The 21,129-nt window shown below is 39.1% G+C and overlaps 3 protein-coding genes across 3 annotated transcripts in view; 1 reads left to right on the top strand and 2 right to left on the bottom strand.

The window, feature by feature from the left end:
• DNAH5 (dynein axonemal heavy chain 5) overlaps positions 1-21,129 on the top strand; it is a 181,887-nt gene that overhangs the window by 143,750 nt on the left and 17,008 nt on the right. Inside the window, exons 59-65 of the mRNA XM_088537102.1 lie at positions 2,039-2,242; positions 3,730-3,909; positions 4,781-4,918; positions 5,388-5,523; positions 6,956-7,272; positions 8,392-8,547; positions 9,056-9,238. Coding sequence (XP_088393228.1) covers positions 2,039-2,242; positions 3,730-3,909; positions 4,781-4,918; positions 5,388-5,523; positions 6,956-7,272; positions 8,392-8,547; positions 9,056-9,238 — 1,314 coding nt within the window. The remainder of the gene's footprint in view (positions 1-2,038; positions 2,243-3,729; positions 3,910-4,780; positions 4,919-5,387; positions 5,524-6,955; positions 7,273-8,391; positions 8,548-9,055; positions 9,239-21,129) is intronic.
• LOC148591711 (syncytin-A-like) lies at positions 9,821-14,064 on the bottom strand. The gene is made up of 3 exons (XM_088537101.1): positions 14,042-14,064; positions 12,359-13,091; positions 9,821-9,880 (listed from the first exon to the last, which is right to left on the bottom strand). The coding sequence occupies exons 1-3, from the start codon at positions 14,062-14,064 to the stop codon at positions 9,821-9,823; spliced, it is 816 nt and encodes a 271-aa protein (XP_088393227.1).
• On the bottom strand, positions 14,323-18,577 carry LOC148591710 (endogenous retrovirus group K member 21 Gag polyprotein-like). Its single transcript, XM_088537104.1, has 3 exons — positions 18,435-18,577; positions 17,023-17,744; positions 14,323-14,336 (listed from the first exon to the last, which is right to left on the bottom strand). Exons 1-3 carry the CDS (start codon positions 18,575-18,577, stop codon positions 14,323-14,325), a joined length of 879 nt encoding a protein of 292 aa, XP_088393230.1.

Below are 21,129 nucleotides of genomic sequence, written 5' to 3'. Positions count from 1 at the left end.
TTATTGGAAGATCATATTTTCCAGCAGTAGTGATGGTTGAAGCATTTGTGACTATTCAAAATATCTGTGGCCTTTGAAATCAAAGGCTTCAAAATCAAATATAAAAAAGTTTTTCTGGGAATGCGGGGTAAGGGCCTCCCGTGTTAGAGAGAAGTCCTTAACACTCACTGACCACCTTAATTCTTGAAGAACAGAATGAAAATATTTGAATGAGGGTTGATGACATGATACCCAATGAGATTAGAAAGAGAGTTAGTTTGGATTATACAATTGCAATACTTAGTTACAAACAAGATTAAAAAAACTCAAACAAGAAGCTCAAAAAAGTAAAAAAATAACAATAGTAATTGACCAAATTCTTAGGTATAATAAGAGCACTGGTGTCCTGTTCTACATTTTTATTGCATTTTCTCTGGATTTGACTAAAGATACCAAACCAAAATAATACTCCTCTTCTTGAATTTTTGCATACTAATTCATAAAAACCTGCCTAATACACAAAAAGCTGGAAAATCATTTTTGTGAGACTTCACAATGGAAAAAGTTTGTTTAATTTAATCTTAAAATCTTTGCATTTGTTATGATAAATTGTTTACATACTCCCCAAAGGAAGAACTTGTCATAAAAGTGAGCTGATCAGCGTAAGTAGCTATAGTGTCACAATTAATTAATTCAGAAACTCACTTAAAAAATTCTCTGTACAAGTTTGTGTAGGGCTGCATCTTTCATGAAATGAACTGCACAGATTATAGGCTGCAATCATTATTTTACACTAGGAATTCCTTTAATGTAGTTCTTCTTGAAATGTACACAAGTATCTATTTAAATATTTTGATAAATATAAAGGCCACTTCCCTTCTGAAAAAAAAATCCCTAGTTTGTTACTCCAGTACTCCATACTTTTGCATATTCTGGGATTGTCCATGTTCTTTAACATAACTGTCAGAAAAAAAGTTTTAAAATACTTTTTCACGTATATCAAGATTAAATACTTTTTGTGTAAGTATGAATTGTCAAAATCTAGTAAAACTTAGTTGTTCTTTCCCCTTAGTTGTTCTTTTCTTCCCAAAAGAAGTAGTATTTTCCGTATATAAGTGGAAGTTAAAAATAAAACAAAGCAAAACAAATAAACAAAACTATCAACAACATATTAAATGTAGCTGTTCTGTCAAAACTTGGATGGTGGCAAAAAGGGCCAGTTGAATTATGTAAATGTCAATAAGAAGCACTAGTTCAAGCTCTCACAGAGATAATCTGCAAAGCTCTGCCTAATTGTTTGGTGCCTGCTGAACCCAGCAAACAGCAAGCTATTGGAAGGGTAAAAAAAGGAAGGTGATCTAGTGACTAAAATATTTTACAATCCCTTTCATAAAATATAGCCACCGATATTTAAAATCTTCTTTTATGAATCCTCAGTGAGGTGAGTGGTAGGTAGATGCCTAAGAATGAACTTACGGTGTTATATCTCTTGCAATACCTGATTATGTATGACTTCTCTCTGTCATGTACCCAGGCTGAGCCAGCTACGTGCAAATGAGCAAACCTCCTGTCCAAGTTGTACGTGTTCTGGGAGAGGGCTGTTGCTGCTGTTTATATGGTTCAGTACACACTGCCTTTCAAGTCCCTCCATCTCTAAGGACACTTCAGTTGTGTCCCTCTTGATTTGTGATGAACCTTGCAATTACAAGATATGCTATTAGATTTGCACCCTTTGCACCTCACTCATATTTAATAGGGCCTAGATTTTCATACATTATTGCAATTTATTTAATTTTCTCAAAGGTTTCCTTCTACAACAAATATTCAAATTTAAAAATATATATATAACAAATCTGACAAATATAAAAGAGAAGGCCATGGTAGTTTTAAGCATTTAGGTTCCTCAGGGGCATAGCTTACACATTTGGAGGTAAAATCATTTTTGAGCAAAAATAATAAGAATAATATATTTTTCACTCCTTTGGATGAACTTGTGCCCCATGCCTTATTAAAGGAGCAATCACAATAATTGCATTTTTTCTTTGTTTGAACTTTATAGACAATAAAACCTGCAGATATTGCTACTGTCCGCACATTGGGTCGACCTCCTCACCTTATTATGCGTATCATGGATTGTGTGTTACTGCTTTTCCAACGAAAATTGAACAATGTGAAGATTGATCAGGAGAAAAGCTCTATCATCCCATCATGGCAAGAATCTTTGAAGCTGATGACAGCAGGGAACTTTTTACAAAACTTACAGGTACATCTATAACCTTTTCTTCCATGTTTTCTTTCAGTTGAAGAAAATCGAGGAAAGCGTTTTCTGTATTGTTCATCAGAGAACAAATGCACATCAGATTAGATATACAACATACTTGAAACAATAAAGGCTTAAAAATCAGTATGTCATAATGAAATAAACTTGAATCTGTCAGGCAAACTCATGTCATAAATCAATTACAGTTTGTGCTAAGTAATGAAATTGCCTTCAACGACAAATGATTTAAAGCTCTAAGCATTTGAATAGCTGTTACTTATCCATTTACTTAAATCTTATTTGAAACATCTGTTTTCTGACCCTTATTTTTAATTTAACTTTCAGGTTTGTATACTGTGTAGTGACCTCCATAAAAATGGGTGATGATTAGGATGTACAACATAAGAATTTTGAAAATTTGGGATTTTCAGCTTCATAGAATGTAAATATAGTAACGGGAAGAGTAACTGGTGAATAAATCGGAGTTACTGCATTATTTAGACTGTTAATCTTGGAGAACAAATCATACCTTGTGTTGTATCGCTAGTTGTCATTAATTCCAGTTTATTTATTTTGAGGAATTTTGTCCTTATAATGCAAAGCATATAAATAACTTTTAAAATTTCTTCTTCAGTTAAATATTTCCTCTTCACTAATGATAAACTCGTGCAATTATAATCACACCGAGAGCTTAATTAATCGGTCTCTGGTCCAGTGGGAAATCACACTTGAACATCTCTGTATGGTTGGTAGTGCCATGAATATGATTTATATAGCATTCATGTCACATCTACATATGAGAGGATTTATAGTTTACTTTAGGGCTTCAAATCTTTATTTCTTGCGCATAAATAAACATATCTGTGCTTCAGGAAAGAGCCATATCTGAATTTTGTGAATGAAATACTTTTATTCTACCTTGTAAGTAATCCATATAAGAAAAATCAATACTTACAGATTATTTGGCAATGTTGGACCTTTTAGAAAAGATAATGGAAGAGATGCCTGGAGAAAAGAGAGGATCAAAACAAATTATTAATACAGAAATAGATCCCACTGATAAGTTAACATAATTTGAGGGAAAAGTACCTGACTGCCCATTGAAAGGACTCTTTTGTAGAATGCTTTTCTTTGAACCAGAGCTAAGCTTTACCCTCTCATTTTATCGACAATTATTCAGTAGTTTTAAAAAAAAAGTAATTATAGACATGGTCTGAGTAGAATTTACACTGTGGTTTAATTATGTTAACTTAATGGTTAATATATGGCAGTGAGGATCACAAAGAAAGGTAAATCAGTTTGTAAGAAGAGAGAAGATAGAACAGTGCTGGTGAATTCTCAAAAATATGTGAGACGGAGGACTTTATATCAGCTGTTTCTAAATAACGTTTGTAATCTCGGTAGTGTCCTTGTATGTTAAAGTACATATATGTTATACATATATCGTCTATATTTTACATTCAGTACATCTATTTCACACATTTTTGCAGCAATTTCCAAAAGACACAATTAATGAAGAAGTGGTAGAGCTTTTGAGCCCTTATTTTGAAATGATGGACTACAACATTGAGACAGCTAAGCGAGTATGTGGGAATGTTGCTGGCCTTTGTTCATGGACCAAAGCTATGGCTATATTTTTTTCCATCAACAAAGAAGTATTACCCTTAAAGGTAAATTTGCTAATCAGTGGGAGACAGTGTGTGCCATTAAGGATTTTATGGGGTGTAAACATTAGCTGCTTTATATACCAATTGGTGAATGCCTCTGTAGGAATTATCATAACGCTACACTATAATATACTTGAAATATGCTGCCACTTGTAAACTGTCAAGATCATTAAAGAGATTATGCAGTTTTTATGCCTCTGGGCCCCTTCTGAATGGGGTTGAAGCAGCAGAAATAATTCAATTCACTGTTGCAATTGCTTTACCCTAATTAAGTAAGAAAAAATGTCAAGATTTGGTTCTTCTAATATTCATTATCTAAATTCATAAGTAGAGTGTATTAAGACTCTTGGCAGTGTTATTTAGAGAATAACAGGCCTAAATAGTCAATGCAAGGTAAGAAAGGAGGTCAAGAAAAGAGCATGGTCAAACATGACTTTAGCATCAAGTAGCTTTATATTTGTAGAATAGATGGCATAGTGTGAAACAAGATTTGTGGGTGGTTGTAGTATCTTTAGTAGACAAAGTGATATTATATGGAGACAGTAAACAGGTTTTTGGTGACACCAGTCTTTCTGCAGGCCAAATCACACTAATTTTTGTGTAAGATTTGGAAAAGGACCACCTTTACCAGAATTTTATTTTCATTTTTTTCCCTAAGTGATTTTAGATCAACTACTTAAAAAGTTGGTAGCAGAAAGACGTTAATCCACTGTAAAATCAAAATAAAAGGTTGTAATGAAGATGAAAATCCTACTGAGCAGGCTGGTTTCCAAATGTAGTGCAGTATAAATCTATCTGAAATACTTTTTACCAAATATTCTGAGATGTCTTATGTCATATGTGTGAATGCACTTTGTATTTGTATGCTTCACAGGCTAATTTGGCAATCCAGGAGAATCGCCTAACAACTGCTATGCTAGATCTGCAGAAAGCTCAAGCAGAACTAGGTGCCAAGCAAGAAGAACTAGATGTTGTGCAGGCGGAGTACGAAAAAGCCATGGGAGAAAAGCAGGTGAACTTGTCTTTACAGAAATAGATTATTTAGATGCTCTCTCTGTGTGTATTCAACGCCTGCTGCCCACCACCCTGCCAAAAAATATTTTATTTGTGGTGATGTTTATAGTGCCTACTACTGTAACATCAAGTTTCTTTAATGTATGTGTACAGTATATAATGTATGTACAATATGTAATGTATTGAAATTCTAGGCAAAATTTATTGGAATTAATTTCACACACCCTATAACACGTATACCAACATGAAAACTGAATTTCTTCAGAAAAGAAGTTCAATTACTTTTAGGATAGATGTTGATAGTTTGCCCAGATCATCCTTCTCTCTCCCTATATAACAACACAGTAAATGTTCAAAAACAGTTTTTTGGACTGTTGTTTAACTGCTGGTTTCGTTGGGTGCAGAGGCTGTCCTGCCCTCTCGTATACATAATTGTAAACCATATTTCTTGGTATGGTCTAACCTAGACTTTGCTTGAAGATGCTGAACGCTGCCGTCATAAAATGCAAACTGCATCAAGTCTTATAAGTGGTCTGGCAGGTGAAAAAGAGAGGTGGACAGAACAGAGCAAAGAATTTGCTGTACAAACCAAGAGGCTAGTGGGTAGGTATTTATCCACACCTTTGAACCTGGAAGTAAGTTAGTCACTGGGGCTGTTACCAGGAGTGAAAATTAAGCCTTTGATGTGAATTTCAAACCGCTATCTTTAGCACTCACTTACCTATTGCTAAAATGAGAATAATTGTTGATAATCCTCTTACTAAAACAAAGGAATAAAATAAGCAGTATGAGACTGACATTGTGAAAAAAAAATAACTCAATAACACTATATGTATTTGTGCATAAGATGCACATGACATGTATGAAATTCTGTGTGTATTTGAGATGCTGATGGACTGAAATTTTAGTTATCAGTGGTCAAAAGTGGATGGTATATTAGCAAGTGACGAGTAAAATGTCTACAACTGAGAATGCAATTATATAGAGAGGTGGCAAAGACTGATATTCAGGTACTTATATATATTTGTAGAAGTGAATAATTTTCAATGCAACTACTAATTTTCGTAAGTTTTCTGTTTCCGAAAAGTATGTTTTGATTTTATAAATAAATGCCTGGAAACTCTAGTAGTTTGTAGAAAATGATTTATTGATTAGTTTTACAAATTAAATGAAACCTATCTTGTCCTTTATTGTGGTCTTAAATAACACTGATATTTGCCTTGAAATTCTGTGAGACAGGTAGTCACAGTTGCACTCTGGTCATGACATAGTCTACATGTATGTTGTTACATTACTAAACCTATAAAGGTAAGTAGGTTTACACGCTTATCATGGCTTTTTTCTCTCTCTTGAAAAAGCATCAAAAATATTAGTCTGTATACAAGTACAGCAATCTTCATATTGGTACTTGCATTCTTCTGAGTTATAAAAAGTAATTCTGGTATCTTGAGACTTAGGGAAGGGACTTCTCAAGCTGACCAGATAATGTGAACATGTGTAATATGTAACACTAACTTTCTTCATAATGATGTCTCTTAAAAATTTATATAGTTGGTAGTAATTATTGTTATCGATTTGTGTGTAATGAGCCCTCCTACATCAGAGCTTGCTTATTTATTTATTCAAAATGATTGCTTTAGCCTACTGCCACGCTTATACACTGAAATGTTGGAGTGTTAGAACAGAACGTTTGTAAGTATGTTTTTGCTGCCATGTCCTGACTGTGTAGGGTTTGGTGTTTGGGGGTAGGGGTTATATTACATGTGCTACATGATCTTTTTTTCTTATGCTTCCTTTAGTTGCACTGTAAGGAATGGCAGCTGCTGAAATGTAGCATTGTTTTAGATTTTGTTTGTTTGTCTGTTGTTTTAGTATTGTTTTTAGAGTACCGGGGAAAAGATTTGTGTCACTTATGAGCGAAATGCCTTCTCCCAACTCTCATCCAGACAATATAAAAATAAGAAAAGGGAGCACCTTCTTCACAAACAGAATTTATGAAATTATAATGTTTTGTTTGCCATTTTCTTTTTTTAAGGTGATGTATTGTTGGCTACAGCTTTTCTCTCCTATTCTGGTCCCTTTAACCAAGAGTTCCGCAATCTACTTTTAAATGACTGGCAAAAGGAAATGAAAGCTCGGAAAATCCCCTGTGGAAACAACCTGAACCTTATAGAAATGTTGGCTGATGCTCCAACTGTCAGCGAGTGGAACCTCCAAGGTTTACCAAATGATGATTTATCCATACAGAACGGGATCATTGTCACTAAAGCATCTCGTTATCCATTACTAATTGATCCTCAGGCACAGGGTAAAATTTGGATTAAAAATAAGGAAGGCGGAAATGAACTTCAGGTAATAAGAATGTTGGTACTTTCATAATCCCTAGAAACTCTTAGCTGAGAAAGTGCTTGCCAAATCTGTGATTCAAGTTATAGCTAGTAAATGCAAGTTTTTTTTGTACAGTGCCTAATTTGGGCACAAAGGACTTATCAGCTCTATATTGGTAGATATAAGATTCAGGTAACTATGAAAATGTACCTTAGAAGCTTATTAATACTAAAGAGTCAATTTGTTTAATGAATTTATTTTAATGAAACACAAGCTACTGGAAATATTTTTTCTTAGACTGATTGAGTAGTGTCTGATAAGGTCTGAAATATTTGGTGAATGCTTTCAGTATTAGAAAAATATAAATAAATGAAAGGTATCTGAAATTGTACAAGTCTCTTCATATAAATATATAAAAATGAGGATAAATGACATGATAGTGTTATACTCTGTTAATCAGAAATTTCCAGTAATTTGTATTGTCTTAACGTGAATGTCAGGTGCTAAATATTCTGCAAATGTACAGTGAAGGCAGTAATTGCCCTAAAACATAGTTTGAGGCAAGACACATCAGGAAGAATGAGAGGAATAAAGTGTTTGCTGGCTACATTTATAAATACAGCAGAAATACAGCCTTTTAAAAACATATTCCAGAAAAATATAGAGAGGAGATTGAAGGATGATAATAGAATTATTTTGAAGGTATGACAGGAAACTCCTGTCATTCATTTTGATTGGTATCTCAAGGCAGAGCACTTACTGTGAACAATTGATTAGCCATGTGGAGTTACCAACAAAGCCGTATATGCTGTAAATTAATCACAGTTTTACAGAGGACTACTTTTAAAGCAAAAATTAATGATTCATTCAATATTAAACTCAAAATTGAAGTGCTCAATGTTGGTTTACTTCTTCCCTATATAGAAGAATATAGATTTTCATTCAACAACACATAAGAATATGGTAAACTGATGCTAATCTCTTTTATTTTGGTTGCAATCCTTGCCTTAATTCTAGACTAATCGTAGGATTGTCATTCTTATTAGTAATTTATTTGAATAAAATGAAATAATACATAGAAACAATCAAAAAATTTTGCAAATGAGCAGAGCATACTGTATAGGTCCATTGTTGTATTTTTAGATCACTTCTTTGAATCACAAGTATTTTAGACATCATTTAGAAGACAGCCTTTCTTTGGGAAGACCTCTTTTGATAGAAGATGTTGGAGAAGAACTTGACCCAGCACTAGATAATATTTTGGAAAGAAACTTCATTAAAGCAGGTTCTGCCAACAAGGTAAGGTAGAAAGGTTTGTTCAATTTTGTTTTGCTAAAAAAACTCCAGTGAGCCATCCAAAAATTAGCCCTATTAAGTATATATCTCTGAAAGGTTGAATTGAAGCCATATTTAAATTTAAATAATACCGACACCAAAAAATGTGTAGAATTTAACTTTGAGCTCACAACTAGTTAATACATATTAAACCTGTAGTGTTCTTTAGTGTTCTTATGTTATAGTCTTTTAAAGAAAGCAGGTACTGAGATCTCCATTTGCTTTTGTGAAGTGTTCTGTCTGTAGAAGAAATCAGAATCAAAAGAATCTGTGGGTCATCTAAAGAATTTCAAGGGTATTCTCAATAAACTCTTTGCACAAAGCTTGCAATTTTAATCTGGATCTTTATGCCTTTGAATAAATAAATAAATAAGATCCTACCTTTTCTTTTTGCATGTAATCTACATGCTTTACCTAAAAGTGTGCACTGCTGCTTGATGTTTCAACACTTCTTTTTAATACTTTTCTTAAGGTGAAAATTGGTGATAAAGAAATAGATGTTATGAAGAGTTTCAAACTTTACATTACCACAAAACTGCCAAATCCATGTTATTCTCCTGAAATTAGTGCTCGGACCTCCATCATTGACTTCACTGTGACCATGAAAGGTCTTGAAAATCAACTCTTAGGAAGAGTCATTCTCTCAGAGAAACAGGTAAAAAAAAAAAACATTTATCTTCCTCTTGGATATAATATATATCTTGCATCTATCCGGGGAAGATTTAAGTCTCACTTTAATTTGTTACTCTTTCTCTCCATATTGCAGGATAGCATTCTGTCTCTTTTTATTTTGACTGTTGTTAGATTAACCTATTTAGGATGCTTTAAAAATTGCCGCAGGAGAAAATTGACTTATTGAAGCAGAAGCTCCCTATTTGTCTTTCTTGTTGTAACTATACTGTCTTCACCTTATTACTCATGTAGCTTCATGAAAACGGTCTATGCAAAGGAGAATGGATTGCTGTGTAAGATGGATATTCTTCTGTCCAGTCACCTTGGAGCTCATAGCAACATAAACTTGGACTTGGTTACTTCCTTGCCCCAAGAGTGAATGGGTTGACTACTTATTTTGGCACTGCAGATGAGCAAATCCAAGTTCATGGTGATGCCTCTAATAAACATATCACTGGCATTTCAGGAAGGAGGCTGATTGGTATCTTTTGACTTGCTGGCACCCTAATTCCTGTAGCCATAAGGTCAACCAGTGTTAAGGTCACTTATGTGACCAGATGGGAAGCTATGCATCTATTACTCTGTATTTGCTATTTGTCACCTTATTGTTACAAGTTATATATACCTGTAGAGAGAGAGAGACTTTATTATTTAATGGCCTCAGTCATCTTGTTAATGTCAAATGATTGCATTTCATCTTTAATCAGTCTGTGGAGCTTGTGGGGAAAATCTGGTTCCTCATTCTATGAAGGCTTATGTTCAGCTGGACAACTCCATTGTGCCATCAGCTTCAGTTCAACCACCTGCCAGCTCACTGTGTGATGGAATTACCACTCTGAGACAGTGATGTGTATGTTAACAAAACCTCCTGACAAACTCTACCTTGGGGTCTTGTAATCAATATATTCCTAAGATTGACAATCATTCTTATCAGCAAATACCTCTAGTCATCACAGTATCTTGGTTGTTCAGTTCTGCTGTCAGTGAAAGTAATCATTGTGAAGGGACTGGAGAGCCCAGTCCCACAGTCAGTTACATCTTCTCTGAAGGAAAGTGTTTAGGTTCTGACAGAATGGTTAGGAGTCATTGATTCTTCTCACATCAGCATCTCTTTTTGCTTATGAAGAGTCTAGTGCATGTGTTCTCACAGCTTCCATACAATCTTGTCAAAGTGAAAAAAGATAATAGTAGCTTAGCTGTTGCACTTCCAGTTAAATATTTGTCTGGTTGTAACTGAAGGAGTCTGCCTCTCCTCCCAGGTCTGTTATGCTACTGCTGAGGTTTAGTGAGTTTTTCTCATTCTTTTCTAATGGTGCTCTCTTTCAGAGCCTGAATTGTGAGTAGTTCTTTAGTATCTTCTGCTCATTCTTCTCTAGCCCATTTGAGCAAGCGTGGTAGAAAGCCAGCATGGTTGAACATGGAGCTCATGACTAAGCTCCAAGATGTAAAGCAAATAAATACGCAGAAGATAAATCCAGAGGGAGGCTACTTGGAAGAAATAAAAAGGCATTGCCCATGTGTGCGGAAGAAGAGTCATGGGGGCAAAGCTCAGCTGGAGTTGAGGTTAGCAAGAGAGAGGAAGGGCAAAAAGAAAGGTTTCTGTAAACATGTCAGCAGCAAAGGAAAGTCTAAGAAGAGTTTGGTCTCATTGCTCAATGGGGTAGGGAACAAAGGATGTGGAAAAAGCTGAAGAGCTCGCTACCTTTTGTGCCTCAGCTTTTAATGATAGGATTTGCTGTCAGGCCTCCTAGGTCTAGAGATCCTGACTCTATTAATGAGTCAAGCAGTCTCCCACCTTAATGGAAGGCAGATGTAGGGATCACCAATTAGACATGTAGAAGTCCAAGGGACCAGACGGGATGTTTCTGATCTCATTGAAAGAGCTGTCTGATGTCATTGTGAAACTACTTTCTATCATCTTTGAAAGGCCATGGCAGCTAGGGGAAGGCATTATTGACAGGAGAAAGGCAAATGTTGCACCTATCTTCAAGAAGAGCAAGAGGAGAGATCCTGGTAACTACATGCTGGCCAGCATCACCTCGGTCCTCTGGAGAGATTATTGAGTGAATTCTTCTAGAAGCAATTTCTAAGCAGATGAAGGACAAGAAAGAGAAGCCAGCCCTAATTTATGTCCATGAGATGACTGGCACTGTGGACAAGATGAGGATGGATGGATGTTGTTCATCTTGATTTTAGCAAGGCATTTTACATGGTCCTCATAGTCTTCACAGTGTCCTTACAGTCAAATTGGTGAGAAACGTCAGTAGGGTGGGTGAAGAAATGGCTGGACTTCCAGGCTTAGACAGTTGTGATCAGGAGTGCTAAGCCCAGCTGATGGTCAACAATTAGTGGCAATCTTAGGAATGATATTTATTGTCTTCATTCAACCTGGATGATGAGTTGGAGTGCACGCTCAGTGGGTTTGCAGAGAGCAGGAACATAGGAATTAGGTGTAGTTAGGAATTTTTTTCAAGTTGATAACTTGAAAATTAGTATTTTTTTCAAGTTGTTAACTGGACATAGTGTTGAGTAACTGATGTATTTAGACTTGCTCTGAGCAAGGTGTTGCACTCTAGACATTCCTTCTGACCTAAATTATTCTGTGAATATGTGTCTTTGAGAATAAGTAGAAAATATCTAATGAGTCATGATGCTGTGCTCCCTGGACCAGCTTCCTGAGTAGTGTGCCGAGGCCCACCCCGCGAGACGGAATGAACGACACTTCAATGTGAAGCAGGTTCAATTCGTTTACTATTCTCTACGGTGTAGCTTTATACAATTCTATCACCTGTAAGCGTACACACGCGCTAAGCAACAGCATTCTCATTGGTTAAGCTATAGTGTCCATGCATAACTAGCTTGCAGCTGGCTGACATTCCTTTCCGATGCTCTATTGCTGGTCCTCCCGGATGCTTATCTGGCTATGGCCGGCCTAGCTCATTAAAAAGTTGCTAACGAGCGTTATCTTCTCCGGGTGGCCTTGGTTCCCATCGCTTCAGTTCCTGGTTCTCACCGCCTCAGCTCCTCGGTTCTCATCACTTCAGCTCCTCAGTTCTCATCACTTCAGCTCCTCGTATTCCTGTAAAAGTGCTAAGGCCCCAACATTTCCCCCTCTTTTTTCAAAAACAGAATTAGCGGTATTATGCATCAAGCGTTGCAAGCATTGGCAAAAGCAAGGTAACATAATCACAAGCACGAGTATAACCATCCCGATCACGCACAAGTGGTACAACATTTCTGTAATCCATGGTCCTAAGCCTAACGATCTGAGCCAATCTTCTAATCCCCAACTTTCTTCCTTCAACTTGTGCAGCCCTTCTTTCAAGAGCGCAATCTTTTTATGGATAGACTCTGAATGATCGGATAAGTTTAAACAACACATACCTTCAAAATCCTCACACCCATGCCCATGTGCTAAAAGCAGAAAATCTACTGCGGCTCTATTCTGCAGTACTGCATGATTTACACTAGCTACATCTTGCGATAGCTGATCTAAAATGTCTGATGTTAAATTTAATTCATTCCTCGTCCAGCATGCTAGCTGTTTCAAGGAAGTCATTGCTCGTGCGGCAGTGCTCCCTGGGATAAGCAGGGACACGAAGATAGTTTTGACCCTTGACCAAAATCTTGGATCCCCAACTTTTGTACAATCTAACTCATGTATCGATCGTTTCTTCCTTTTGGATACAAAGGTCATCACTTGAGATATATTAGGGTGAAACAAACTCAGTCTCCCCAGATAACACGGACCTCCTTGTGGACTGGACGGTACTCCGTTCCATGCCCGATCTCCGCATATTAAAAACACTCCTGGTGGTAGCCGTTTTGCAGAGAAGCTCGTTAATTTACATTGGGTATATGTGTGAAGATAAACATCATTAATTTTCAGCCCCGAGTTAACTGTTGCCCATTGCGATGTACTTTCTTCAAGTGCACCTTTGCTATGCAGTTCAAAACTAACCCATCCACCGTTTCGGGTGGTATTTGTGGCATTCAGACTTCCCAACAAGTCTAATTCCTCCGGCGGGGAAGTCAAAGTGCCATTCAGACTTTTAATGATTTCACATTGCCAGCACCCGTCTAACTGTTCTGCCGTTCGCTTTGATCGGTAAGAGCACATAGTAGTATTTAATAGAGTATCATTAAGCACAGCAAAATTAGCTACATACCCATTGAATTCTTGAGGTTGCCAAACGGGGACTCCTATCAAACAAGTGCGAAAAGGGTCTCCTGGACGTTCCAAGCTAAGACAGAAGGCACTTTGGCCTGTCTGATTAGCTATGGTGACCCAAATGTTCTCCCTCTGCTGAATTTCTGTCTGCCATTTCCCCTGCACTATTCCTGTCACTGTTATCAAGATGATTACCAAACAGCTGAACCTGGTCCATTCTGACATCCTGGTCCATTGATTGTTCCTGTCTGTTCCGCAACCACGGTCGTACCCACTTGGCTGGTACCCAGGTCGCTCCATCTCCTGCAAGTACACAAGCATAACCCCGTCCCCACGTAATTAACTCGACTGGACCTTCCCAGATCTGTTTCTGCGGCCAGAAAACTTCTACCTGCACCTTCTTTCCTGAAAGATCAGCTGGGTTTTTAGAAAAATGGGTGAAAATAGGTATACTATCATCATTTCGAGGGTTAAGCCAATTTAAAACATAACATGCTTTACTGATTAACTCGTAGGGACTCTTCTCCCCCTCTTTTTTCAAAGCAAACAATAATTGTTTTAAATTTTTATGGTGACGCTCGATAATGGCCTGACCACCAGAATTATAAGGGATACCCGTCTGATGGATTATTCCCCATTGCTGGAAAAAGGTTGCACAGGTGTTACTCTTATACGCAGGTGCATTATCTGTCTTTATGATGTCAGGCTTTCCTAAAACAGCAATTGCCTGAGTCCAATGTTTACAGGCTGACTTGGCATTTGCAGAAGTGGCTGGGGTGGCCCATAAAGCCTTTGAACATGTATCCACAGTAACATGTAAATACTTGAGGTGCCCAAAAGGTGCAAACTCCGTTACATCTGACTGCCATATCTGTCTTGGTTGTAATCCCCTCGGGTTAGTACCCATTTCCTGTAAAGGGGTCAAGCGTGCACAATCAGGACAAGCAGCAATAATAGCACGAGCTGTTGCTCGGGAAATTTTAAATGCGCGTTGTAACGCTCGAGCAGACTGATGAAAAAATGAATGAGAAGTTGATGCCTGCTGTTCCACCGAACAAGGAATACCTGCTGCTGACACAGCACTATCTATGACTGCATTGCCTTCTGTTAAAGGACCAGGGAGTGCAGTGTGGCTACGGATATGTGATACCCAAAAAGCATACCTCCTCTGTTGTATGATGTTCCAAAGCTGAACAAACAAGGCTTGAAGACTATGGTTGTTTACGTGCCCTATAATCGCCCTATTAATTCGTTGAACAATGCCTACCACATACAAGGAATCGATGACTATATTCATGGGCCGATCGTGAAAGGTTAAAAATGCCCAAACTACAGCTTTTAGTTCTAGGACCTGTCTCTTTCCGAAGTTGTGTTTTCCAGAGATCTGACTCCCGGAAAGCATACCCATACTTTCCAGTTTTGCTACTAGCATCCGTGAATACAGTAATCGCGTTTGACAATGGTCTTGAGCTCCGGATTTCTCGCTCTTCCAGCTCCAAAGAGGTGTGGAAGAGAGGATGCCTAGGATAGTGATTGTCCACTTTAATTCCCTGAATGGCTAAGGCAAATTCTACGCTTTGCAAGCACCATTCTTCGACTAGCTCCAGAGCCTTTAGAGGCAGAATAATACTGTCAGGCTCCCTACCGGCAATTGTTCATAAACGCTGCCGGGCTTTCAAAACTCCCATTCCAATTGCCTCATGCCTCTGAGTTAAGGTGCGTCGTAGGTGACTTGGAAGAAAAACCCATTCGAGTATAAACAAGATCCCCTTCTCATTTATCTGGGCAATGATTACTGCTACCTCCCTTTTCCGATTATAAACCACCAAAGATATTGGTAACCCTTCCTGTAATCTATAGGCAGCTGTTCCGGCTATCTTCCCCTCAATTCGTTCTAAGGCTGTGGCAGCCTTTGGAGTTAAGCTCCGCTTTTCCGCAGGCTCTTTAGCTCCTCTGAGCAGTTGAAACAACGGCTCCATTTCCTCATTGGTAATACCACAAAAATTTCTGATCCATTGGATGTCTCCCACTAATTTTTGCACACAGTTAACAGTGTCAATTTTTGTCTGCAATTTAAGCTTTTGGGGTCTAATTCTAGCCTCTGTGATAACCATACCCAAATAATTCCAAGGAGCTTGCCTTTGCACTTTCTCAGGGGCAACGACCAAACCAAATTCCTTTAAACAAGTAATTAATTCCTCTTCGTGCGTAGCTGGTAAAACTTCAGGGCTTGCTACTAGGATGTCATCCATATAATGATACGTAATTAAATCTGGGTGATTTTTCCTCCACGGTTTCAGGGCCAAATTCACAAACCATTGACAGATGGTTGGCGAATTTTTCATTCCCTGTGGAAGAACTACCCACTGATATCGCTCCGATGGGCCTTCCCTATTAATCGTAGGAACCGTAAAGGCAAATTTGTCACTGTCTTCCGGGTCGAGGGGTATGGTAAAGAAACAATCTTTCAGATCAATTACTAACAAATGCCATGCTTGTGGGAGCATAACAGGTGAAGGCAACCCTGGCTGTAATGCTCCCATGTTTGCCATGCATGCGTTAACAGCTCGGAGATCATGTAACAATCTCCACTTTCCTGATTTTTTCTTAATGGTGAAAATAGGGGTGTTCCAAGGACTTGTTGACGGCTTAATATGACCTTGGTCTAATTGTTCTTTAACTAGTTCCTTTAGGTAACGCAGCTTCTCCTCTGGCAGCGGCCATTGGTCCACCCACACAGGGTCCTTCGTGGTCCATGTTAACTTTAAGGTGGGGCGGAAGCTGCCCCCAATGGCCGCTAGGGAAAAGGTGTCTGCAAGATGACTCCCCACTGGGCCAGAACATCCCTTCCCAACAGCCACAGTGATGTACACATCACATAAGGTTTTATCATGGCTCTGTTTCCCTCTTTATCCATGATGGTTACAAAGCATCGACTAACCTGGGTAGGAGATTGCCCTCCGATACCTGTCACAGGAGCATCAATTTCTTGCAGATCCCACTGAGGTGGCCATGCAAACTTGGGAACGATAGTGATATCTGAACCTGTATCAATCATCATGGCAACATCAGTAAGACGAATACCATCCGGTCCCACCATACTCACGAGTCTTGTCGGACGCTGAGTAGTTATTTTTTCACAAAAGGCAACCTGGGGGGGTCCAGAAGATCCAAAGCCTTTGTTTCCACGCTGGGCCTGTCCAGGATTAGGAACTAGAGCTCGAAAAGGTATCAATTGGGCTATCCTGCTCAGTGCTGGAATAGTAACAGGAGGATTGAAAATTTTAATCATTATGCCAATATTTCCAGAGTAATCAGCATCAATACACCCTGGTAGAACAAAAATACCCATTTTTGAAGCTGAGGAACGGCCAATCACCAAAGCGGATAGGCCCTTCCCCAGGGGACCAGTGCACGTAGATTCCAATATGTGCACATCAGAATCTCTAATTACTGTGGATTTTGCCACGGCCAAATCGACTCCTGCACTTCCGCAAGTTGCGGAGGAGAGCTCACAGAGGCAGCCATCATTTGGGGATATTTGTTCGCCGCGTCCCTCATAACGCGGCAGCTCCCGTTTCCCTGCAACTGTGTACCGTTCTTATAACATCGTGACCGACATTCTGCTGCCTTATGCCCAAACTTTTGACATTTAGCACAGTTCCCATTAAATCCTTTCGGGCCCACACCTTCAACTCTAAATTTGTTAGGACACCTTCTTTTCACATGTCCTGGTAGGCCACATTGAAAACACACTCCATGAAATCCTTTATCCCCCTTTCCAGATATTCTCCCCTCCTTGAGTGCTGTAGCCAAAGCCACGGCATGTATTTTAGCCTTCTGCTCTTCTTCAACCATTGGTGCTCGGGAACATACTTCTATCATTTGAATAATTGAGGCTCCTGGAGGCAGAGTAGCCAACAGTTGTTTACAGGATTGATTTGCGTTTTGTATTGCCAATTCCTTAGCCAATATTGCTTTCATCTCTGGAGGCACATTAGGTGCCATATCCAGGGCATCCTTCAGCCGGTCGACAAAACCGAAAAAAGGCTCGCCTGGCTTTTGCATTATTTTAGTATATGGTAATTGAGGTGTTCCAATCTGTGGCAGGGCAAGAAAGGTTGCTAAAGCTGCATTTTTTGATTGTTGTAATACTCTAGGGTGAAGCGCTGCCTGGGCCTCAACTGCCCGATAACGCCCATTTCCCATCAGTTGGTCGAGAGTGGCGACCCTTAACGGATCATCCATACTACAATTTAGATTTTCCAATTGCTTTTCTTCTAACCTTTCTTGCCACTTTGCTAGCCAGAGCATATAGGTAGTAGAGGAAAGCAGAAGTTCCATTATAGCCCTGCTGTCTGCAGGAACCATACTCGAATATTTAAACAAAGCAGAGACTTGGTTTCGAACAAGCTTATTATCATGTCCATATTGCATCACTGTTTTTTGTAAATCTCGCACCAATTTCCAATCTAAAGGCTCCCACTTGGGGCCCTGGGCTCCCACTACTACGGGGGCTGCTATTGGAGTTAATATAAAGTCCCCCTGTAACCGAGCATTCTCTATCAACCCCTTATACCGCGCTCCCGCGTTAAAAGTTGGATCAATAGGTGGCGCCACATCCTTACTTTTTCCCGCACTATCACTTCCACTTACAGTGGCTCGGAACCACGACAACAACCCTTCTTCATCTGGATCGCTCCCTCCAGCTGCTTCCCCTTTCTTTTGAGCCTTCCATAACTCCTCAATCTCTCCACCCAAAATGTAACCCTCCATACCAAATTTTGCCTGTAGATAATTTTTTGCTTCGTCAATTGTCATACTCCCTTCTTTAACCTTCTGCAGTACCCACTCCTTTTGTCGTTTCATAACCTCTTCATTCACCTTAGAGCTAGAAGTACCTTTTCGCGCCTCCCATTGCCCCAGTTGTTTATCCACATTCTCCAACCCCTCTACGATAGCCTTATGGGCAGCCTTATATGCTGCCTTCACATCCCTTGCCCTGGACCCACAATCTAAGCGCCGCATCTGTTCCAATAACTCCGTCATTCTCTCTGTTTGCTCCCGAAGTTCTCGTCGCATTCCTTGGATGGTACTGTCATCGTCATCCGACCCATTCGGGATCGGTACTTTAATCGGATCCACGTCCATTTCGGGCGCTGTGGGGAGTGGTCGTTCCGGGGGTGGTCGTTCCTCCCCCTCCCACGGTGGAAGATACTCATCCACTCCCCCCCATACTTCACGTTCAGCTAGAGTTACTGGACACGCCTGTCGAGATGAAATCCCTTTTTCCTTATTGTCCATTTCCTCGTATGGATTCGGTTCAATAATTTCAGTCCACTCGGAGTCTCCTGAGCCACTCTCCTCCCCCTTTTCTCCGCCGAGTGCCTCTCGCAAAGCAGCAGCGACTTGAGCCTCCCCGTGCAATTGTTCAAGCATTAGCCGCACGGGACGATATATTTTCGCAAGTCGCCGAGCTTCCTTTGAACCTACTTGCACACCATCCCACAGTTCTTTTCCCACTCGCTCCCAGGACTCGAGCTTATATACCTGAGAAGTTTCTTCTATGAGTTTTTTCTGCTTACAAAACAGCAGCAAGTCAATTAAATCGTCTTTTGAGATCTCAGTTTCAGTCTTTTGAGCGAGCTTTAACAAACTTTCTATAATAGCACGCTCCGTTGCTGATGCAGCAATTTCCATCCTAGTTGCTGATGCAGCAATCCCCATCCTGCCCCTGACTCACCAGGTCAGTCCTGACTCACTAGGTCAGCCGTGGCCACGATCCGCCTCTCCCGGGCGCCCAGCTACTTCTCCGCTGGCTGCAGGATCCCTCGCGTTCTCGGCTCCACTCTACCCACGGTCGTATCACGTCGGGGTCACCAGATGCCGAGGCCCACCCCGCGAGACGGAATGAACGACACTTCAATGTGAAGCAGGTTCAATTCGTTTACTATTCTCTACGGTGTAGCTTTATACAATTCTATCACCTGTAAGCGTACACACGCGCTAAGCAACAGCATTCTCATTGGTTAAGCTATAGTGTCCATGCATAACTAGCTTGCAGCTGGCTGACATTCCTTTCCGATGCTCTATTGCTGGTCCTCCCGGATGCTTATCTGGCTATGGCCGGCCTAGCTCATTAAAAAGTTGCTAACGAGCGTTATCTTCTCCGGGTGGCCTTGGTTCCCATCGCTTCAGTTCCCGGTTCTCACCGCCTCAGCTCCTCGGTTCTCATCACTTCAGCTCCTCAGTTCTCATCACTTCAGCTCCTCGTATTCCTGTAAAAGTGCTAAGGCCCCAACAGTAGTGTATTCTCTGTTGCTTTGATTCTGATCTTCTTGATATAGCACTTAACGATAAATAGGAAGCTGACCTCTTGGTAGGCAAGGGGACTTTCATGGAGTATGTTCTAAACTTTTCAGTGTGGTTGACCTCTGTTTTTGCATCCTGTGGTTCATATGTTCCTGAAACGGTAAATTTCAAAACATGTATCAAAAGATCTTTCTGGTCTGCATTCAGCATTTTAAAACCATTTATATATATATATAGCCAGTTAAAAATCTAAGGTTACTTCACTTGCTTTAGTTGGTTTATTCTGTTTCAGCTTGTTTCTCAGGCTCTTCTTGTGAGGAAAGCTTAGTTTTCTGTTGTTTAAACTGTTACACTGTAAAGTATGTTTAACCTTTTAAATTGAACTCAGCAAAACATGAAATTAAATTTAGCTCTGACTAATTTTTCAACATGATAATTAGTATATATAATTGACTGCTAACATCCTTGTAACGCTACACTTTAAAAATTTGTTTCTACTTCGTCAAACCTGAATAATGCTTCCCTTGCTTCATAATTCCTACCTGCTTCTGTTCCTTTCGTTCTGTTAGGTGACAGTTGATTAAAATGGAGTTACCTATAGTTTTCTTGCCTTTTTCTATTCTATGAATATAGTTCTTCTATGAATATTTTGAATCTGTGTGTACATGTAAGTTATGTGATATTTACATTATTCTATGACAACAATCCAAATAAATCTTTCCTACCTAATCATATGTCTTAGTATAGCTTTTGTGCAGTCACAGGAAAAGAACATAGACCTGCAGATGAATACAATTGTTTGTAATTTCTTTATTAAGATGAGAGGGCTTTGTTTGCAAGAACTAAATGCTTGAAATACAAAGGAATGTTAGCAGAAAATATGAATGTTAGCATCTCTTTGGGAGAAGTAGCAACTTGTTGCTAAAGCTGAATATTAAGAAGCCTGAATGTAGTGCTAAGGTAGAATTTTGGTGTCATTGCTTTGAAAGATTGCTCATTGTTCTAATGAAATATATGTTTTTCTGAATAACTCTTGTAATAGTTTTTTTTAATTATAAAAGTAGTAGAAGTGTAGGATCTGAAGAACTTTATGTTCTCTGAAAAAAGTAATTTTATCTTTACCTTAAGATCTTTTAAATAGTTTTTCTTATTATATTATGTAAAGCTGTTACTCAACATTTATCTATCTTTTATATGTCGCCATTGGAAAACAAAATAGATTGCAATTGCCACGCAGCTTGTATCATTATGAAAATAACCAACTAAATACTTCCAGTGAAACAACTAAATTTGAGTGCTAAGTGCTTTACTTTATTAAGCATTGAAACATTTTAGCAAGAGACTGAGGTTATTCCTGTTTGATGGAGAAGCGCCCTTCTTGAAAAGTCAGT

This window comes from Tinamus guttatus, unplaced genomic scaffold (genome assembly GCF_059628265.1).
Source record: "Tinamus guttatus ecotype Peru unplaced genomic scaffold, ASM5962826v1 Tinamus_guttatus_pri_ptg000730l, whole genome shotgun sequence".
Classification (NCBI taxonomy): Eukaryota; Metazoa; Chordata; class Aves; order Tinamiformes; family Tinamidae; genus Tinamus; species Tinamus guttatus.
The sequence above is the reverse complement of the archived record's forward strand: the minus strand, read 5'-3'. Positions and strand labels throughout refer to the sequence as shown.